The 22500-nt window shown below is 41.3% G+C and overlaps 1 protein-coding gene across 1 annotated transcript in view; it reads left to right on the forward strand.

Moving 5' to 3' along the window:
* Nucleotides 1-700: 700 nt before the first annotated feature.
* Nucleotides 701-22500, forward strand: part of LOC148058212 (voltage-dependent T-type calcium channel subunit alpha-1I-like) — a gene marked incomplete at its 5' end in the record, with an annotated part of 55924 nt that continues 34124 nt past the window's right edge. The window contains 7 exons of the mRNA XM_087782588.1: nt 701-879; nt 13806-13932; nt 17618-17743; nt 17800-17889; nt 18095-18287; nt 18344-18495; nt 21005-21114. Of these exons, the coding sequence (XP_087638714.1) occupies nt 701-879; nt 13806-13932; nt 17618-17743; nt 17800-17889; nt 18095-18287; nt 18344-18495; nt 21005-21114 (977 nt within the window). The remainder of the gene's footprint in view (nt 880-13805; nt 13933-17617; nt 17744-17799; nt 17890-18094; nt 18288-18343; nt 18496-21004; nt 21115-22500) is intronic.

Raw genomic sequence — 22500 nt, forward strand, 5'->3', positions numbered from 1 at the left:
TCTATACGTGTGTACATGTGTGTACTTGTGTGTACTTGTGTGTACTTGTGAGGTGCAGTCACATGACTCTGTGCAATAGGTGGTGTCCATGGGTCTATACGTGTGTACATGTGTGTACTTGTGTGTACTTGTGTGTACTTGTGAGGTGCAGTCACATGACTCTGTGCAATAGGTGGTGTCCATGGGTCTATACGTGTGTACATGTGTGTACTTGTGTGTACTTGTGTGTACTTGTGAGGTGCAGTCACATGACTCTGTGCAATAGGTGGTGTCCATGGGTCTATACGTGTGTACATGTGTGTACTTGTGTGTACTTGTGTGGTGCAGTCACATGACTCTGTGCAATAGGTGGTGTCCATGGGTCTATACGTGTGTACATGTGTGTACTTGTGTGTACTTGTGTGTACTTGTGAGGTGCAGTCACATGACTCTGTGCAATAGGTGGTGTCCATGGGTCTATACGTGTGTACATGTGTGTACTTGTGTGTACTTGTGAGGTGCAGTCACATGACTCTGTGCAATAGGTGGTGTCCATGGGTCTATACGTGTGTACATGTGTGTACTTGTGTGTACTTGTGTGGTGCAGTCACATGACTCTGTGCAATAGGTGGTGTCCATGGGTCTATACGTGTGTACATGTGTGTACATGTGTGTACTTGTGTGTACTTGTGTGGTGCAGTCACATGACTCTGTGCAATAGGTGGTGTCCATGGGTCTATACCTGGGCGATCAGTCGTATCTACGCAGCAGTTGGAACATCTTGGACGGTTTCCTGGTGTTTGTTTCGTTGATGGACATCGTCGTGTCGATGGCAGGAGGAGCGAAGATCTTAGGAGTCCTGAGGGTGTTGAGGCTTCTGAGGACGTTACGTCCTCTCAGGTGAATATTTAAATGTTACGTCCTCTCAGGTGAATATTTAAATGTTACGTCCTCTCAGGTGAATATTTAAATGTTACGTCCTCTCAGGTGAATATTTAAACGTTACGTCCTCTCAGGTGAATATTTAAATGTTACGTCCTCTCAGGTGAATATTTAAATGTTACGTCCTCTCAGGTGAATATTTAAATGTTACGTCCTCTCAGGTGAATATTTAAATGTTACGTCCTCTCAGGTGAATATTTAAACGTTACGTCCTCTCAGGTGAATATTTAAACGTTACGTCCTCTCAGGTGAATATTTAAATGTTACGTCCTCTCAGGTGAATATTTAAACGTTACGTCCTCTCAGGTGAATATTTAAACGTTACGTCCTCTCAGGTGAATATTTAAACGTTACGTCCTCTCAGGTGAATATTTAAATGTTACGTCCTCTCAGGTGAATATTTAAACGTTACGTCCTCTCAGGTGAATATTTAAATGTAACGTCCTCTCAGGTGAATATTTAAATGTTACGTCCTCTCAGGTGAATATTTAAACGTTACGTCCTCTCAGGTGAATATTTAAATGTTACGTCCTCTCAGGTGAATATTTAAATGTTACGTCCTCTCAGGTGAATATTTAAATGTTACGTCCTCTCAGGTGAATATTTAAACGTTACGTCCTCTCAGGTGAATATTTAAATGTTACGTCCTCTCAGGTGAATATTTAAATGTTACGTCCTCTCAGGTGAATATTTAAACGTTACGTCCTCTCAGGTGAATATTTAAACGTTACGTCCTCTCAGGTGAATATTTAAACGTTACGTCCTCTCAGGTGAATATTTAAACGTTACGTCCTCTCAGGTGAATATTTAAATGTTACGTCCTCTCAGGTGAATATTTAAACGTTACGTCCTCTCAGGTGAATATTTAAATGTTACGTCCTCTCAGGTGAATATTTAAACGTTACGTCCTCTCAGGTGAATATTTAAACGTTACGTCCTCTCAGGTGAATATTTAAACGTTACGTCCTCTCAGGTGAATATTTAAACGTTACGTCCTCTCAGGTGAATATTTAAATGTTACGTCCTCTCAGGTGAATATTTAAATGTTACGTCCTCTCAGGTGAATATTTAAATGTTACGTCCTCTCAGGTGAATATTTAAACGTTACGTCCTCTCAGGTGAATATTTAAACGTTACGTCCTCTCAGGTGAATATTTAAATGTTACGTCCTCTCAGGTGAATATTTAAATGTTACGTCCTCTCAGGTGAATATTTAAATGTTACGTCCTCTCAGGTGAATATTTAAACGTTACGTCCTCTCAGGTGAATATTTAAATGTTACGTCCTCTCAGGTGAATATTTAAACGTTACGTCCTCTCAGGTGAATATTTAAACGTTACGTCCTCTCAGGTGAATATTTAAACGTTACGTCCTCTCAGGTGAATATTTAAATGTTACGTCCTCTCAGGTGAATATTTAAACGTTACGTCTTCTCAGGTGAATATTTAAATGTTACGTCCTCTCAGGTGAATATTTAAATGTTACGTCCTCTCAGGTGAATATTTAAATGTTACGTCCTCTCAGGTGAATATTTAAATGTTACGTCCTCTCAGGTGAATATTTAAACGTTACGTCCTCTCAGGTGAATATTTAAACGTTACGTCCTCTCAGGTGAATATTTAAATGTTACGTCCTCTCAGGTGAATATTTAAATGTTACGTCCTCTCAGGTGAATATTTAAATGTTACGTCCTCTCAGGTGAATATTTAAATGTTACGTCCTCTCAGGTGAATATTTAAACGTTACGTCCTCTCAGGTGAATATTTAAACGTTACGTCCTCTCAGGTGAATATTTAAATGTTACGTCCTCTCAGGTGAATATTTAAATGTTACGTCCTCTCAGGTGAATATTTAAACGTTACGTCCTCTCAGGTGAATATTTAAATGTTACGTCCTCTCAGGTGAATATTTAAATGTTACGTCCTCTCAGGTGAATATTTAAACGTTACGTCCTCTCAGGTGAATATTTAAACGTTACGTCCTCTCAGGTGAATATTTAAATGTTACGTCCTCTCAGGTGAATATTTAAACGTTACGTCCTCTCAGGTGAATATTTAAATGTTACGTCCTCTCAGGTGAATATTTAAACGTTACGTCCTCTCAGGTGAATATTTAAACGTTACGTCCTCTCAGGTGAATATTTAAATGTTACGTCCTCTCAGGTGAATATTTAAACGTTACGTCCTCTCAGGTGAATATTTAAACGTTACGTCCTCTCAGGTGAATATTTAAATGTTACGTCCTCTCAGGTGAATATTTAAACGTTACGTCCTCTCAGGTGAATATTTAAACGTTACGTCCTCTCAGGTGAATATTTAAACGTTACGTCCTCTCAGGTGAATATTTAAATGTTACGTCCTCTCAGGTGAATATTTAAATGTTACGTCCTCTCAGGTGAATATTTAAATGTTACGTCCTCTCAGGTGAATATTTAAATGTTACGTCTTCTCAGGTGAATATTTAAATGTTACGTCCTCTCAGGTGAATATTTAAACGTTACGTCCTCTCAGGTGAATATTTAAACGTTACGTCCTCTCAGGTGAATATTTAAATGTTACGTCCTCTCAGGTGAATATTTAAACGTTACGTCCTCTCAGGTGAATATTTAAATGTTACGTCCTCTCAGGTGAATATTTAAATGTTACGTCCTCTCAGGTGAATATTTAAACGTTACGTCCTCTCAGGTGAATATTTAAACGTTACGTCCTCTCAGGTGAATATTTAAATGTTACGTCCTCAGGTGAATATTTAAATGTTACGTCCTCTCAGGTGAATATTTAGATGTTACGTCCTCAGGTGAATATTTAAATGTTACGTCCTCTCAGGTGAATATTTAAACGTTACGTCCTCTCAGGTGAATATTTAAACGTTACGTCCTCTCAGGTGAATATTTAAATGTTACGTCCTCTCAGGTGAATATTTAAACGTTACGTCCTCTCAGGTGAATATTTAAACGTTACGTCCTCTCAGGTGAATATTTAAATGTTACGTCCTCTCAGGTGAATATTTAAACGTTACGTCCTCTCAGGTGAATATTTAAATGTTACGTCCTCTCAGGTGAATATTTAAATGTTACGTCCTCTCAGGTGAATATTTAAACGTTACGTCCTCTCAGGTGAATATTTAAACGTTACGTCCTCTCAGGTGAATATTTAAACGTTACGTCCTCTCAGGTGAATATTTAAATGTTACGTCCTCTCAGGTGAATATTTAAATGTTACGTCCTCTCAGGTGAATATTTAAATGTTACGTCCTCTCAGGTGAATATTTAAATGTTACGTCTTCTCAGGTGAATATTTAAACGTTACGTCCTCTCAGGTGAATATTTAAACGTTACGTCCTCTCAGGTGAATATTTAAACGTTACGTCCTCTCAGGTGAATATTTAAATGTTACGTCCTCTCAGGTGAATATTTAAACGTTACGTCCTCTCAGGTGAATATTTAAATGTTACGTCCTCTCAGGTGAATATTTAAATGTAACGTCCTCTCAGGTGAATATTTAAACGTTACGTCCTCTCAGGTGAATATTTAAATGTTACGTCCTCAGGTGAATATTTAAATGTTACGTCCTCTCAGGTGAATATTTAGATGTTACGTCCTCAGGTGAATATTTAAATGTTACGTCCTCTCAGGTGAATATTTAAACGTTACGTCCTCTCAGGTGAATATTTAAACGTTACGTCCTCTCAGGTGAATATTTAAATGTTACGTCCTCTCAGGTGAATATTTAAACGTTACGTCCTCTCAGGTGAATATTTAAACGTTACGTCCTCTCAGGTGAATATTTAAATGTTACGTCCTCTCAGGTGAATATTTAAACGTTACGTCCTCTCAGGTGAATATTTAAATGTTACGTCCTCTCAGGTGAATATTTAAATGTTACGTCCTCTCAGGTGAATATTTAAACGTTACGTCCTCTCAGGTGAATATTTAAATGTTACGTCCTCTCAGGTGAATATTTAGATGTTACGTCCTCTCAGGTGAATATTTAAACGTTACGTCCTCTCAGGTGAATATTTAAATGTTACGTCCTCTCAGGTGAATATTTAGATGTTACGTCCTCTCAGGTGAATATTTAAACGTTACGTCCTCTCAGGTGAATATTTAAACGTTACGTCCTCTCAGGTGAATATTTAGATGTTACGTCCTCTCAGGTGAATATTTAAATGTTACGTCCTCTCAGGTGAATATTTAAATGTTACGTCCTCTCAGGTGAATATTTAAATGTTACGTCCTCTCAGGTGAATATTTAAATGTTACGTCCTCTCAGGTGAATATTTAAACGTTACGTCCTCTCAGGTGAATATTTAAATGTTACGTCCTCTCAGGTGAATATTTAGATGTTACGTCCTCTCAGGTGAATATTTAAACGTTACGTCCTCTCAGGTGAATATTTAAATGTTACGTCCTCTCAGGTGAATATTTAAATGTTACGTCCTCTCAGGTGAATATTTAAATGTTACGTCCTCTCAGGTGAATATTTAAACGTTACGTCCTCTCAGGTGAATATTTAAACGTTACGTCCTCTCAGGTGAATATTTAAATGTTACGTCCTCTCAGGTGAATATTTAAATGTTACGTCCTCTCAGGTGAATATTTAAATGTTACGTCCTCTCAGGTGAATATTTAAATGTTACGTCCTCTCAGGTGAATATTTAAACGTTACGTCCTCTCAGGTGAATATTTAAATGTTACGTCCTCTCAGGTGAATATTTAAATGTTACGTCCTCTCAGGTGAATATTTAAACGTTACGTCCTCTCAGGTGAATATTTAAATGTTACGTCCTCTCAGGTGAATATTTAAATGTTACGTCCTCTCAGGTGAATATTTAAACGTTACGTCCTCTCAGGTGAATATTTAAATGTTACGTCCTCTCAGGTGAATATTTAAATGTTACGTCCTCTCAGGTGAATATTTAAACGTTACGTCCTCTCAGGTGAATATTTAAACGTTACGTCCTCTCAGGTGAATATTTAAACGTTACGTCCTCTCAGGTGAATATTTAAATGTTACGTCCTCTCAGGTGAATATTTAAACGTTACGTCCTCTCAGGTGAATATTTAAACGTTACGTCCTCTCAGGTGAATATTTAAACGTTACGTCCTCTCAGGTGAATATTTAAATGTTACGTCCTCTCAGGTGAATATTTAAACGTTACGTCCTCTCAGGTGAATATTTAAATGTTACGTCCTCTCAGGTGAATATTTAAACGTTACGTCCTCTCAGGTGAATATTTAAACGTTACGTCCTCTCAGGTGAATATTTAAACGTTACGTCCTCTCAGGTGAATATTTAAATGTTACGTCCTCTCAGGTGAATATTTAAACGTTACGTCCTCTCAGGTGAATATTTAAATGTTACGTCCTCTCAGGTGAATATTTAAATGTTACGTCCTCTCAGGTGAATATTTAAACGTTACGTCCTCTCAGGTGAATATTTAAACGTTACGTCCTCTCAGGTGAATATTTAAATGTTACGTCCTCTCAGGTGAATATTTAAACGTTACGTCCTCTCAGGTGAATATTTAAATGTTACGTCCTCTCAGGTGAATATTTAAATGTTACGTCCTCTCAGGTGAATATTTAAATGTTACGTCCTCTCAGGTGAATATTTAAATGTTACGTCCTCTCAGGTGAATATTTAAATGTTACGTCCTCTCAGGTGAATATTTAAACGTTACGTCCTCTCAGGTGAATATTTAAACGTTACGTCCTCTCAGGTGAATATTTAAATGTTACGTCCTCTCAGGTGAATATTTAAACGTTACGTCCTCTCAGGTGAATATTTAAATGTTACGTCCTCTCAGGTGAATATTTAAATGTTACGTCCTCTCAGGTGAATATTTAAACGTTACGTCCTCTCAGGTGAATATTTAAACGTTACGTCCTCTCAGGTGAATATTTAAATGTTACGTCCTCTCAGGTGAATATTTAAACGTTACGTCCTCTCAGGTGAATATTTAAATGTTACGTCCTCTCAGGTGAATATTTAAACGTTACGTCCTCTCAGGTGAATATTTAAACGTTACGTCCTCTCAGGTGAATATTTAAACGTTACGTCCTCTCAGGTGAATATTTAAACGTTACGTCCTCTCAGGTGAATATTTAAACGTTACGTCCTCTCAGGTGAATATTTAAATGTTACGTCCTCTCAGGTGAATATTTAAACGTTACGTCCTCTCAGGTGAATATTTAAACGTTACGTCCTCTCAGGTGAATATTTAAACGTTACGTCCTCTCAGGTGAATATTTAAATGTTACGTCCTCTCAGGTGAATATTTAAATGTTACGTCCTCTCAGGTGAATATTTAAATGTTACGTCCTCTCAGGTGAATATTTAAATGTTACGTCCTCTCAGGTGAATATTTAAATGTTACGTCCTCTCAGGTGAATATTTAAACGTTACGTCCTCTCAGGTGAATATTTAAATGTTACGTCCTCTCAGGTGAATATTTAAACGTTACGTCCTCTCAGGTGAATATTTAAATGTTACGTCCTCTCAGGTGAATATTTAAATGTTACGTCCTCTCAGGTGAATATTTAAACGTTACGTCCTCTCAGGTGAATATTTAAACGTTACGTCCTCTCAGGTGAATATTTAAATGTTACGTCCTCTCAGGTGAATATTTAAACGTTACGTCCTCTCAGGTGAATATTTAAACGTTACGTCCTCTCAGGTGAATATTTAAATGTTACGTCCTCTCAGGTGAATATTTAAACGTTACGTCCTCTCAGGTGAATATTTAAACGTTACGTCCTCTCAGGTGAATATTTAAATGTTACGTCCTCTCAGGTGAATATTTAAACGTTACGTCCTCTCAGGTGAATATTTAAACTGTTACGTCCTCTCAGGTGAATATTTAAATGTTACGTCCTCTCAGGTGAATATTTAAACGTTACGTCCTCTCAGGTGAATATTTAAACGTTACGTCCTCTCAGGTGAATATTTAAATGTTACGTCCTCTCAGGTGAATATTTAAACGTTACGTCCTCTCAGGTGAATATTTAAACGTTACGTCCTGGTGAATATTTAAATGTTACGTCCTCAGGTGAATATTTAGATGTTACGTCCTCTCAGGTGAATATTTAAACGTTACGTCCTCTCAGGTGAATATTTAAATGTTACGTCCTCTCAGGTGAATATTTAGATGTTACGTCCTCTCAGGTGAATATTTAAACGTTACGTCCTCTCAGGTGAATATTTAAACGTTACGTCCTCTCAGGTGAATATTTAGATGTTACGTCCTCTCAGGTGAATATTTAAATGTTACGTCCTCTCAGGTGAATATTTAAATGTTACGTCCTCTCAGGTGAATATTTAAATGTTACGTCCTCTCAGGTGAATATTTAAATGTTACGTCCTCTCAGGTGAATATTTAAACGTTACGTCCTCTCAGGTGAATATTTAAATGTTACGTCCTCTCAGGTGAATATTTAAATGTTACGTCCTCTCAGGTGAATATTTAAATGTTACGTCCTCTCAGGTGAATATTTAAATGTTACGTCCTCTCAGGTGAATATTTAAACGTTACGTCCTCTCAGGTGAATATTTAAACGTTACGTCCTCTCAGGTGAATATTTAAACGTTACGTCCTCTCAGGTGAATATTTAAATGTTACGTCCTCTCAGGTGAATATTTAAATGTTACGTCCTCTCAGGTGAATATTTAAATGTTACGTCCTCTCAGGTGAATATTTAAACGTTACGTCCTCTCAGGTGAATATTTAAACGTTACGTCCTCTCAGGTGAATATTTAAATGTTACGTCCTCTCAGGTGAATATTTAAATGTTACGTCCTCTCAGGTGAATATTTAAATGTTACGTCCTCTCAGGTGAATATTTAAATGTTACGTCCTCTCAGGTGAATATTTAAACGTTACGTCCTCTCAGGTGAATATTTAAATGTTACGTCCTCTCAGGTGAATATTTAAACGTTACGTCCTCTCAGGTGAATATTTAAACGTTACGTCCTCTCAGGTGAATATTTAAATGTTACGTCCTCTCAGGTGAATATTTAAACGTTACGTCCTCTCAGGTGAATATTTAAACGTTACGTCCTCTCAGGTGAATATTTAAATGTTACGTCCTCTCAGGTGAATATTTAAATGTTACGTCCTCTCAGGTGAATATTTAAATGTTACGTCCTCTCAGGTGAATATTTAAACGTTACGTCCTCTCAGGTGAATATTTAAACGTTACGTCCTCTCAGGTGAATATTTAAATGTTACGTCCTCTCAGGTGAATATTTAAATGTTACGTCCTCTCAGGTGAATATTTAAACGTTACGTCCTCTCAGGTGAATATTTAAATGTTACGTCCTCTCAGGTGAATATTTAAATGTTACGTCTTCTCAGGTGAATATTTAAACGTTACGTCCTCTCAGGTGAATATTTAAACGTTACGTCCTCTCAGGTGAATATTTAAATGTTACGTCCTCTCAGGTGAATATTTAAACGTTACGTCCTCTCAGGTGAATATTTAAATGTTACGTCCTCTCAGGTGAATATTTAGATGTTACGTCCTCTCAGGTGAATATTTAAACGTTACGTCCTCTCAGGTGAATATTTAAACGTTACGTCCTCTCAGGTGAATATTTAGATGTTACGTCCTCTCAGGTGAATATTTAAATGTTACGTCCTCTCAGGTGAATATTTAAATGTTACGTCCTCTCAGGTGAATATTTAAATGTTACGTCCTCTCAGGTGAATATTTAAATGTTACGTCCTCTCAGGTGAATATTTAAACGTTACGTCCTCTCAGGTGAATATTTAAATGTTACGTCCTCTCAGGTGAATATTTAGATGTTACGTCCTCTCAGGTGAATATTTAAACGTTACGTCCTCTCAGGTGAATATTTAAATGTTACGTCCTCTCAGGTGAATATTTAAATGTTACGTCCTCTCAGGTGAATATTTAAATGTTACGTCCTCTCAGGTGAATATTTAAACGTTACGTCCTCTCAGGTGAATATTTAAACGTTACGTCCTCTAGGTGAATATTTAAATGTTACGTCCTCTCAGGTGAATATTTAAATGTTACGTCCTCTCAGGTGAATATTTAAATGTTACGTCCTCTCAGGTGAATATTTAAATGTTACGTCCTCTCAGGTGAATATTTAAATGTTACGTCCTCTCAGGTGAATATTTAAACGTTACGTCCTCTCAGGTGAATATTTAAATGTTACGTCCTCTCAGGTGAATATTTAAACGTTACGTCCTCTCAGGTGAATATTTAAACGTTACGTCCTCTCAGGTGAATATTTAAATGTTACGTCCTCTCAGGTGAATATTTAAACGTTACGTCCTCTCAGGTGAATATTTAAACGTTACGTCCTCTCAGGTGAATATTTAAATGTTACGTCCTCTCAGGTGAATATTTAAACGTTACGTCCTCTCAGGTGAATATTTAAACGTTACGTCCTCTCAGGTGAATATTTAAATGTTACGTCCTCTCAGGTGAATATTTAAATGTTACGTCCTCTCAGGTGAATATTTAAACGTTACGTCCTCTCAGGTGAATATTTAAACGTTACGTCCTCTCAGTTGAATATTTAAACGTTACGTCCTCTCAGGTGAATATTTAAACGTTACGTCCTCTCAGGTGAATATTTAAACGTTACGTCCTCTCAGGTGAATATTTAAACGTTACGTCCTCTCAGGTGAATATTTAAATGTTACGTCCTCTCAGGTGAATATTTAAACGTTACGTCCTCTCAGGTGAATATTTAAACGTTACGTCCTCTCAGGTGAATATTTAAATGTTACGTCCTCTCAGGTGAATATTTAAACGTTACGTCCTCTCAGGTGAATATTTAAATGTTACGTCCTCTCAGGTGAATATTTAGATGTTACGTCCTCTCAGGTGAATATTTAAACGTTACGTCCTCTCAGGTGAATATTTAAACGTTACGTCCTCTCAGGTGAATATTTAGATGTTACGTCCTCTCAGGTGAATATTTAAATGTTACGTCCTCTCAGGTGAATATTTAAATGTTACGTCCTCTCAGGTGAATATTTAAATGTTACGTCCTCTCAGGTGAATATTTAAATGTTACGTCCTCTCAGGTGAATATTTAAACGTTACGTCCTCTCAGGTGAATATTTAAATGTTACGTCCTCTCAGGTGAATATTTAGATGTTACGTCCTCTCAGGTGAATATTTAAACGTTACGTCCTCTCAGGTGAATATTTAAATGTTACGTCCTCTCAGGTGAATATTTAAATGTTACGTCCTCTCAGGTGAATATTTAAACGTTACGTCCTCTCAGGTGAATATTTAAACGTTACGTCCTCTCAGGTGAATATTTAAACGTTACGTCCTCTAGGTGAATATTTAAATGTTACGTCCTCTCAGGTGAATATTTAAATGTTACGTCCTCTCAGGTGAATATTTAAATGTTACGTCCTCTCAGGTGAATATTTAAATGTTACGTCCTCTCAGGTGAATATTTAAATGTTACGTCCTCTCAGGTGAATATTTAAACGTTACGTCCTCTCAGGTGAATATTTAAATGTTACGTCCTCTCAGGTGAATATTTAAACGTTACGTCCTCTCAGGTGAATATTTAAACGTTACGTCCTCTCAGGTGAATATTTAAATGTTACGTCCTCTCAGGTGAATATTTAAACGTTACGTCCTCTCAGGTGAATATTTAAACGTTACGTCCTCTCAGGTGAATATTTAAATGTTACGTCCTCTCAGGTGAATATTTAAACGTTACGTCCTCTCAGGTGAATATTTAAACGTTACGTCCTCTCAGGTGAATATTTAAACGTTACGTCCTCTCAGTTGAATATTTAAATGTTACGTCCTCTCAGGTGAATATTTAAACGTTACGTCCTCTCAGGTGAATATTTAAATGTTACGTCCTCTCAGGTGAATATTTAAATGTTACGTCCTCTCAGGTGAATATTTAAACGTTACGTCCTCTCAGGTGAATATTTAAATGTTACGTCCTCTCAGGTGAATATTTAAATGTTACGTCTTCTCAGGTGAATATTTAAACGTTACGTCCTCTCAGGTGAATATTTAAACGTTACGTCCTCTCAGGTGAATATTTAAATGTTACGTCCTCTCAGGTGAATATTTAAATGTTACGTCCTCTCAGGTGAATATTTAAATGTTACGTCTTCTCAGGTGAATATTTAAACGTTACGTCCTCTCAGGTGAATATTTAAATGTTACGTCCTCTCAGGTGAATATTTAAATGTTACGTCTTCTCAGGTGAATATTTAAACGTTACGTCCTCTCAGGTGAATATTTAAACGTTACGTCCTCTCAGGTGAATATTTAAACGTTATGTCCTCTCAGGTGAATATTTAAATGTTACGTCCTCTCAGGTGAATATTTAAACGTTACGTCCTCTCAGGTGAATATTTAAACGTTACGTCCTCTCAGGTGAATATTTAAACGTTACGTCCTCTCAGGTGAATTTTTAAATGTTACGTCCTCTCAGGTGAATATTTAAACGTTTCGTCCTCTCAGGTGAATATTTAAACGTTACGTCCTCTCAGGTGAATATTTAAACGTTTCGTCCTCTCAGGTGAATATTTAAACGTTACGTCCTCTCAGGTGAATATTTAAATGTTACGTCCTCTCAGGTGAATATTTAAACGTTACGTCCTCTCAGGTGAATATTTAAATGTTACGTCCTCTCAGGTGAATATTTAAACGTTACGTCCTCTCAGGTGAATATTTAAACGTTACGTCCTCTCAGGTGAATATTTAAATGTTACGTCCTCTCAGGTGAATATTTAAATGTTACGTCCTCTCAGGTGAATATTTAAAAGTTACGTCCTCTCAGGTGAATATTTAAACGTTACGTCCTCTCAGGTGAATATTTGAATGTTACGTCCTCTCAGGTGAATATTTAAATGTTACGTCCTCTCAGGTGAATATTTAAATGTTACGTCCTCTCAGGTGAATATTTAAACGTTACGTCCTCTCAGGTGAATATTTAAACGTTACGTCCTCTCAGGTGAATATTTAAACGTTACGTCCTCTCAGGTGAATATTTAAACGTTACGTCCTCTCAGGTGAATATTTAAACGTTACGTCCTCTCAGGTGAATATTTAAACGTTACGTCCTCTCAGGTGAATATTTAAATGTTACGTCCTCTCAGGTGAATATTTAAATGTTACGTCCTCTCAGGTGAATATTTAAATGTTACGTCCTCTCAGGTGAATATTTAAACGTTACGTCCTCTCAGGTGAATATTTAAACGTTACGTCCTCTCAGGTGAATATTTAAACGTTACGTCCTCTCAGGTGAATATTTAAATGTTACGTCCTCTCAGGTGAATATTTAAACGTTACGTCCTCTCAGGTGAATATTTAAACGTTACGTCCTCTCAGGTGAATATTTAAACGTTACGTCCTCTCAGGTGAATATTTAAACGTTACGTCCTCTCAGGTGAATATTTAAACGTTACGTCCTCTCAGGTGAATATTTAAATGTTACGTCCTCTCAGGTGAATATTTAAACGTTACGTCCTCTCAGGTGAATATTTAAAAGTTACGTCCTCTCAGGTGAATATTTAAATGTTACGTCCTTTCAGGTGAATATTTAAATGTTACGTCCTCTCAGGTGAATATTTAAATGTTACGTCCTCTCAGGTGAATATTTAAATGTTACGTCCTCTCAGGTGAATATTTAAATGTTACGTCCTCTCAGGTGAATATTTAAACGTTACGTCCTCTCAGGTGAATATTTAAATGTTACGTCCTCTCAGGTGAAGTCTTGAAGTCTTTTCAATTCAATATATGTTTGAATCACCAGCGACTTGATCACATGATCGTCTGCTGGTCACATGATTGGCTCACAGTAGTAGTAGCTCAGGTGTTTTAGTGATGGTTGCTGGTTCAATTCCTTGTTTGTGAGCAGAGTGATCAGCAGAGCTCCGGGTCTGAAGCTGGTGGTCGAGACGCTCATCACGTCCCTCAAACCCATCGGCAACATCGTCCTGATCTGCTGCGCCTTCTTCATCATCTTCGGCATCCTGGGGGTCCAGGTGAGGATTGTTGTGTCGTGTTGTGTAATGTTGTGTTGTGTCGTGTTGTGTTGTGTCGTGTTGTGTAATGTTGTGTTGTGTCGTGTTGTGTAATGTTGTGTTGTGTCGTGTTGTGTAATGTTGTTTTGTGTCGTGTTGTGTAATGTTGTGTTGTGTCGTGTTGTGTAATGTTGTGTTGTGTCGTGTTGTGTAATGTTGTGTTGTGTCGTGTTGTGTAATGTTGTATCGTGTCATGTTGTGTAATGTTGTATCGTGTCATGTTGTGTAATGTTGTATCGTGTCATGTTGTGTAATGTTGTGTAATGTTGTATCATGTCATGTTGTGTAATGTTGTATCGTGTCATGTTGTGTAATGTTGTATCATGTCATGTTGTGTAATGTTGTATCGTGTCATGTTGTGTAATGTTGTATCATGTCATGTTGTGTAATGTTGTATCGTGTCATGTTGTGTAATGTTGTATCGTGTCATGTTGTGTAATGTTGTATCGTGTCATGTTGTGTAATGTTGTATCGTGTCATGTTGTGTAATGTTGTATCGTGTCATGTTGTGTAATTCAATTCAATTTTATTTAAAGTGTCTTATCATAACAAAGTTATCTCAAGACACTATACAGTTGAAATAAGACTACAGTTGATTAAGGAAAAATAGATCCAGCAATTCAACAAAGAGCAAGAAACAAAACACTGTACAGTGAGCAATGGTGAGGAAAAACTTCCTTTTAGAAGCAGAAACCTCGAGCGGAACCCGACTCATTGTTGACGGCCTGCCGCTTTGACCGGCTGGGAGGAAGGATGGGGGGGTAGACAGATGGATAAGGAGAGGAGTGAGGGAGGATATAGTGAGAGAAAAGAGGAGAGTGTAGGAGGGTCCATGGGGGTGCTGGAGAGAACTCGGGATCTGATGACGTGGTGAAGATCCTGGATCAGCAGCAGCTCTGGAGGTGGATCCCTGGATCAGCAACCGCTCTGGAGGTGGATCCCTGGGGCTCCGGGAGAGAAATAAAAAGGTGTGGGTTTGGGACAAATGTAGACAATACACAGGTATACAGACTCCGGTGACGGGTGAAGATATATAGAGGGGAGAGGGGGGTGGGTTGAAATAGCCAGGCCAGAGGGCACATACCTAGCACAGCAGATCCAGACACAGGGGCCCAAGCCGCGGCAGGAACCCGCGGGAGACCAGGACCCGGCAGGCGAGATAACCACCAGAGCCGACCCCAAACACCAGCGAGAAGGCGGACCACCATCGGGGGCGCGAGAGGGCGAGCACAGGCGAGGACGACCGAGGAAGCAGAGAGGGGGAGGCACCAGGCGCAGGCACCGGGGCAGAGGGGCAGCCAGAAGAACCAGTCAGGGGATAGGGCCCCGGGGCCAGGCCGGGCGACGGAGGACCCCCAGACCGCCAGGCCGCCACCAAGTCCATAGCAGGGGACCGAGTCAAGGAGATGGGGACCCACCACAGCAGCGGCGGCGGAACCCCCCCCAATACCCTGCGGACACGGCCAGTAGCCGGGTTGAGTGCCACCACATGAGCCCGGGGGAGCAATGGCCAGGCACCGGGTCACAGGGGGGCCACGGTTGTGCGGGCAGGGCGGGGGCAATGGGGCTGCAGCCGTCCGGGAACGGCCCCCAGTCTTTGAACTGTAGACCGTCCCCAACAGCCGCAGCCCACCTCCCCATGAGGGAAGTTTGGGGTACACGTACTGACCCCCAGCCACCGCCCCCACCCACCATGCAGCACCCAGGGGGACAGCAGCACTTGCATGGGCGGTACATGGTCACTACGGTAACATGGGTCTGCCCAATGCCTGCGCCGTCCAGTGTGCCCCCCCCCAACCGGGAAGCCCTCGAAAGACCGACCAGCCCGGCCACGAACCCCCAGGACCAAGGGCGACAAACCCCCCGACCACGGCACATGCCACACAGGGCGGGTAGAGGACCACAGCCACCGCTGCAGCAGACACCCACCCCAAGACAGGCCCCCCACCACAGACCAGGTGAAGCCATCGGGGCCGGAAGGTCATCCAGAACACCCGGCCAGCCCCAGCCCCACCCCCGCCGGTTCACCCGCCGACCCCGTCGGCGGGACCAGCAACCCCCCAGCCCCAGCACCGCCCCCAGCGCAACCCCCCATCCACCACCCCAGCCACCCCCGCCAGCACCCGCCCCCACGCACCATCAAAAACCCCCCGGAAGCGGGCCACCCCCCCGCCGGCACACGGGGCCATCGCGGCACCAGCGGTCACCACCACCAGGCCCAAGGCACCCACAGGCCCCACCCGCCGGACCCCCACACCCAAACCGGCCAAGCCAGAATGGCCCCGGCGAGAAAAGAAGGATATACAGAGCTTGGTGTCTAAAACTAAAACTCCTTCAGCATTCACAGCCTATAGCAGCTAAGATAAACAGTTTTGTTAGTTATGACAGCTAGAGATAAACAGTCAAGTTAATTATAGGCTTTATCGAAAAGTAAGGTTTTAAGATTATTTTTAAACATAGAGAGGGTGTCTGCCCTCCGGACTGAAGCCGGTAGTTTGTTCCACAGTAGAGGGGCTTGAAAACTGAAGGCCCTGGCTCCGAATCTACATTTAGAGATTTGTGGTATAACTAGTAGATCAGAGTTTAGGGATCGTAAGGTCCTTGAGGGTTGGTAAGTTTGGATTAAATCTTTAATGTATGTTGGTGCTAGACCATGTAAGGCTTTATAGGTTAGGAGAAGAATTTTAAATTGTATTCTAAATTCTACAGGAAGCCAATGTAGGGAAGACAGTACAGGGGAAATGTGTTCGCGCCTCTTAGTCTTAGTCAGGACACGAGCTGCAGAGTTCTGAATGAGCTGAAGAGTTCTGAGAGACTTTTTAGAACAGCCTGACAGAAGAGAGTTACAATAGTCCAGCCTGGAGGTAACAAAAGCATGGATGAGCTTCTCAGCAGCATCTAAAGGAAGGAAATGCCTAATTTTTGAAATGTTACGAAGGTGGAAGTAAGCAGTCCGTGAGATTTATTTTATGTGTGAGTTAAATGATAAGTCCTCGTCAAAGCATACACCCAGATTCTTTAATGTTGTGTCATGTTGTGTAATGTTGTATCGTGTCATGCCGAGTCATGCCACACTGTGTGTTTTAGTGTTGTTAAGTGTTGTGTTGTGCCGCGCCGTCATGCTGTGTTGTGATGTGCCGGGGTGTGTTGTGTGGTGTCGTTTCATGTTGTATTTCTGTGATGTGACGTGTCGTGTCGTCCGGAGTTGTGTGTTTTCGTGTTGTGTTGTGTTGTGTAGAGCCAGAGAACAATGAAAGTTTTAAAAAATCCATCAACTTGATTTGATCCTTGTTCTTAACTGATATTTTAGCTTCATGCTCATCGACACAGACACACACAGACACACAGACACACACACACACACACACACACACACACACACACACACACACACACACACAGACTCACACACACACGCACACACACACACACACACACACACACACACACACACACACACACACACACACACACACACACACACACACACACACACACACACACACACACACACACACACAGACACACACGAAAACACACATCAACGCCTACAACTGCAGTTCTCTGTGGCTCCTGAAGGGGGCCAAAGTCATCTTTCAATCCAGGTGGAGATGTTTGTTCAGATGCTCCTCATGTTTCTCTGCAGCTGTTTAAAGGAAAGTTCTTCTACTGCTTCGGACCGGACGTGAAGAACATCACCAACAAGTCTGACTGTCTGCAGAACGACTACAAGTGGGTCCATCACAAGTACAACTTCGACAACCTGGGACAGGTACATCTGGCTTCCTGACGCCTCGTGACAAACCTTCATCCAAACCTTCTCTTCAGGCTCTGATGTCTCTGTTCGTTCTGGCCTCCAAGGACGGCTGGGTCAACATCATGTACCACGGCCTGGACGCTGTGGGCGTCGACCAGCAGGTGGAAGTAGAAGCACACTGTGGTCGTGGAGTCCAGAGGAGATAAAGATCTAGAGAAGAATAAATAACTTGTTTAAACGTCACATTAACAGAAAAAGTTTTTCCTGATCTTTTCCTCCAGAGACTCAATGACTCAGTGACTCGTCTGTGATGAGTCACTGACTCGTCTGTGATGAGTCGCTTCACGTCATGACTCTCGTCTGCAGCCGCTGACCAACAACAACCCGTGGATGCTTCTCTACTTCATCTCCTTCCTGCTCATCGTCAGCTTCTTCGTGCTCAACATGTTCGTGGGGGTCGTGGTGGAGAACTTCCACAAGTGTCGTCAGCACCAGGAGGTGGAGGAGGCCAAGAGGAGGGAGGAGAAGCGCCAGCGGAGGATGGAGAAGAAGAGGAGGAGTAAGATCTGTCCATTGTCAGGTTCTCCAGATGACTGAATCCTTTGTGCTCCACAGAAGCTCAGAAGGTCCCGTACTTCTCCAGCTACAGCCGCCTCAGACTCATGATCCACACCTTGTGCACGAACCACTACCTGGACCTGGTCATCACCTTCATCATCTGCATCAACGTCATCACCATGTCCTTGGAGCACTTCCACCAGCCGAGGGTGAGTCATGACCCATGAGCCGTGAGTCGTGTCTCGATCCGTGAGTCGTGTCTCGATCTGTGAGTCGTATCATGACCCGTGAGTCGATCCGTGAGTCGTGTCTCGATCTGTGAGTCGTATCATGACCCGTGAGTCGATCCGTGAGTCGTGTTTTGATCTGTGAGTCGTGTCATGATCCATGAGTCGATCTGTGAGTCGTGTCTCGATCCGTGAGTCGTCTCATGATCTGTGAGTCGTCTCATGATCTGTGAGTCGTGTCATGATCCGTGAGTCGTGTCATGATCTGTGAGTCGTGTCATGATCTGTGAGTCATATCATGACCCGTGAGTCGATCCGTGAGTCGTGTCTCGATCTGTGAGTCGTGTCATGATCCATGAGTCGATCTGTGAGTCGTGTCTCGATCCGTGAGTCGTCTCATGATCTGTGAGTCGTGTCATGATCCGTGAGTCGTGTCATGATCCGTAAGTCGTGTCATGATCCGTGAGTCGTGTCATGATCTGTGAGTCGTGTCATGATCCGTGAGTCATGTCATGATCCGTGAGTCGTGTCATGATCCGTGAGTCGTGTCATGATCCGTGAGTCGTGTCATGATCTGTGAGTCGTGTCATGATCCGTGAGTCGTGTCATGATCCGTGAGTCGTGTCATGATCCGTGAGTCGTGTCATGATCCGTGAATCGTGTCATGATCCGTGAGTCGTGTCATGATCCGTGAGTCGTGTCATGATCCGTGAGTCGTGTCATGATCTGTGAGTCGTGTCATGATCTGTGAGTCGTGTCATGATCCGTGAGTCGTGTCATGATCCGTGAGTCGTGTCATGATCCGTGAGTCGTGTCATGATCCGTGAGTCGTGTCATGATCTGTGAGTCGTGTCATGATCCGTGAGTCGTGTCATGATCTGTGAGTCGTGTCATGATCTGTGAGTCGTGTCATGATCTGTGAGTCGTGTCATGATCTGTGAGTCGTGTCATGATCTGTGAGTCGTGTCATGATCTGTGAGTCGTGTCATGATCTGTGAGTCGTGTCATGATCTGTGAGTCGTGTCATGATCTGTGAGTCGTGTCATGATCCGTGAGTCGTGTCATGATCCGTGAGTCGTGTCATGATCCGTGAGTCGTGTCAGGATCCGTGAGTCGTGTCATGATCTGTGAGTCGTGTCATGATCCGTGAGTCGTGTCATGATCTGTGAGTCGTGTCATGATCCGTGAGTCGTGTCATTATCTGTGAGTCGTGTCATGATCCGTGAGTCGTGTCATGATCCGTGAGTCGTGTCATGATCTGTGAGTCGTGTCATGATCCGTGAGTCGTGTCATGATCCGTGAGTCGTGTCATGATCTGTGAGTCGTGTCATGATCCGTGAGTCGTGTCATGATCCGTGAGTCGTGTCATGATCCGTGAGTCGTGTCATGATCTGTGAGTCGTGTCATGATCCGTGAGTCGTGTCATGATCTGTGAGTCGTGTCATGATCTGTGAGTCGTGTCATGATCTGTGAGTCGTGTCATGATCCGTGAGTCGTGTCATGATCCGTGAGTCGTGTCATGATCTGTGAGTCGTGTCATGATCTGTGAGTCGTGTCATGATCCGTGAGTCGTGTCATGATCCGTGAGTCGTGTCATGATCCGTGAGTCGTGTCATGATCCGTGAGTCGTGTCATGATCTGTGAGTCGTGTCATGATCCGTGAGTCGTGTCATGATCTGTGAGTCGTGTCATGATCCGTGAGTCGTGTCATGATCCGTGAGTCGTGTCATGATCCGTGAGTCGTGTCATGATCTGTGAGTCGTGTCATGATCTGTGAGTCGTGTCATGATCCGTGAGTCGTGTCATGATCCGTGAGTCGTGTCATGATCCGTGAGTCGTGTCATGATCTGTGAGTCGTGTCATGATCCGTGAGTCGTGTCATGATCTGTGAGTCGTGTCATGATCCGTGAGTCGTGTCATGATCTGTGAGTCGTGTCATGATCCGTGAGTCGTGTCATGATCTGTGAGTCGTGTCATGATCCGTGAGTCGTGTCATGATCCGTGAGTCGTGTCATGATCCGTGAGTCGTGTCATGATCTGTGAGTCGTGTCATGATCCGTGAGTCGTGTCATGATCCGTGAGTCGTGTCATGATCCGTGAGTCGTGTCATGATCCGTGAGTCGTGTCATGATCCGTGAGTCGTGTCATGATCTGTGAGTCGTGTCATGATCTGTGAGTCGTGTCATGATCTGTGAGTCGTGTCATGATCCGTGAGTCGTGTCATGATCCGTGAGTCGTGTCATGATCCGTGAGTCGTGTCATGATCTGTGAGTCGTGTCATGATCCGTGAGTCGTGTCATGATCCGTGAGTCGTGTCATGATCTGTGAGTCGTGTCATGATCTGTGAGTCGTGTCATGATCTGTGAGTCGTGTCATGATCTGTGAGTCGTGTGAGTCACAAGTTGACACACATACAAAATAACACACTCTTACACACACATGTACACACAAACTAACAAATAAGACACTAAGACACACATCTCTATTCTAGTCTCTGGATCTGGCTCTCAAGTACTGCAACTACTTCTTCACCTCCATGTTTGTTCTGGAGTCCATCCTTAAACTCACCGCCTTCGGCTTCCGACGCTTCTTCAAAGACAGGTTTGATTATGACGATGATGATACAATCTTTAGTCATCTCATATAAATTTACGTATATGTAGTCATGTGATATAGAAATAGTCATGTGGTGTGGAAATAGTCATGTGATTTAGAAATAGTCATGTGATTCAGAAATAGTCGTTTGATGTAGAAATAGTCATGTGATGTAGAAATAGTCATGTGATGTAGAAATAGTCATGTGGTGTGGAAATAGTCGTTTGATGTAGAAATAGTCATGTGATGTAGAAATAGTCATGTGATGTAGAAATAGTCATGTGATGTAGAAATAGTCATGTGATCTAGAAATAGTCATGTGATGTAGAAATAGTCATGTGGTGTGGAAATAGTAGTTTGATGTAGAAATAGTCATGTGATGTAGAAATAGTCATGTGATCTAGAAATAGTCATGTGATGTAGAAATAGTCATGTGGTGTGGAAATAGTCATGTGATGTAGAAATAGTCATGTGATGTAGAAATAGTCATGTGGTGTGGAAATAGTAATGTGATGTAGAAATAGTCATGTGATGTAGAAATAGTCATGTGGTGTGGAAATAGTCATGTGATGTATAAATAGTCATGTGATGTAGAAATAGTCATGTGATGTAGAAATAGTCATGTGATGTAGAAATAGTCATGTGATGTAGAAATAGTCATGTGGTGTGGAAATAGTCATGTGATGTAGAAATAGTCATGTGATGTAGAAATAGTCGTGTGGTGTGGAAATAGTCATGTGATGTATAAATAGTCATGTGGTGTGGAAATAGTCATGTGATGTAGAAATAGTCATGTGATGTAGAAATAGTCATGTGATGTAGAAATAGTCATGTGATGTAAAAATAGTCATGTGATGTAGAAATAGTCATGTGCTGTAGAAATAGTCAGGTAATGTAAAAATAGTCATGTGATGTAGAAATAGTCATGTGATGTAGAAATAGTCATGTGCTGTAGAAATAGTCATGTGATGTAGAAATAGTCATGTAATGTAAAAATAGTCATGTGATGTAGAAATAGTCATGTGATGTAGAAATAGTCATGTGCTGTAGAAATAGTCATGTGATGTAGAAATAGTCATGTGATGTAGAAATAGTCATGTGATGTAGAAATAGTCATGTGATGTAGAAATAGTCAGGTAATGTAAAAATAGTCATGTGATGTAGAAATAGTCAGGTAATGTAAAAATAGTCATGTGATGTAGAAATAGTCAGGTAATGTAAAAATAGTCATGTGATGTAGAAATAGTCATGTGATGTAAAAATAGTCATGTGATGTAGAAATAGTCATGTGCTGTAGAAATAGTCAGGTAATGTAAAAATAGTCATGTGATGTAAAAATAGTCATGTGATGTAGAAATAGTCATGTGCTGTAGAAATAGTCATGTGATGTAG

The sequence above is a fragment of the Callionymus lyra genome, unplaced genomic scaffold (assembly GCF_982586985.1).
Source record: "Callionymus lyra unplaced genomic scaffold, fCalLyr1.hap1.1 HAP1_SCAFFOLD_131, whole genome shotgun sequence".
NCBI lineage: Eukaryota > Metazoa > Chordata > Actinopteri > Syngnathiformes > Callionymidae > Callionymus > Callionymus lyra.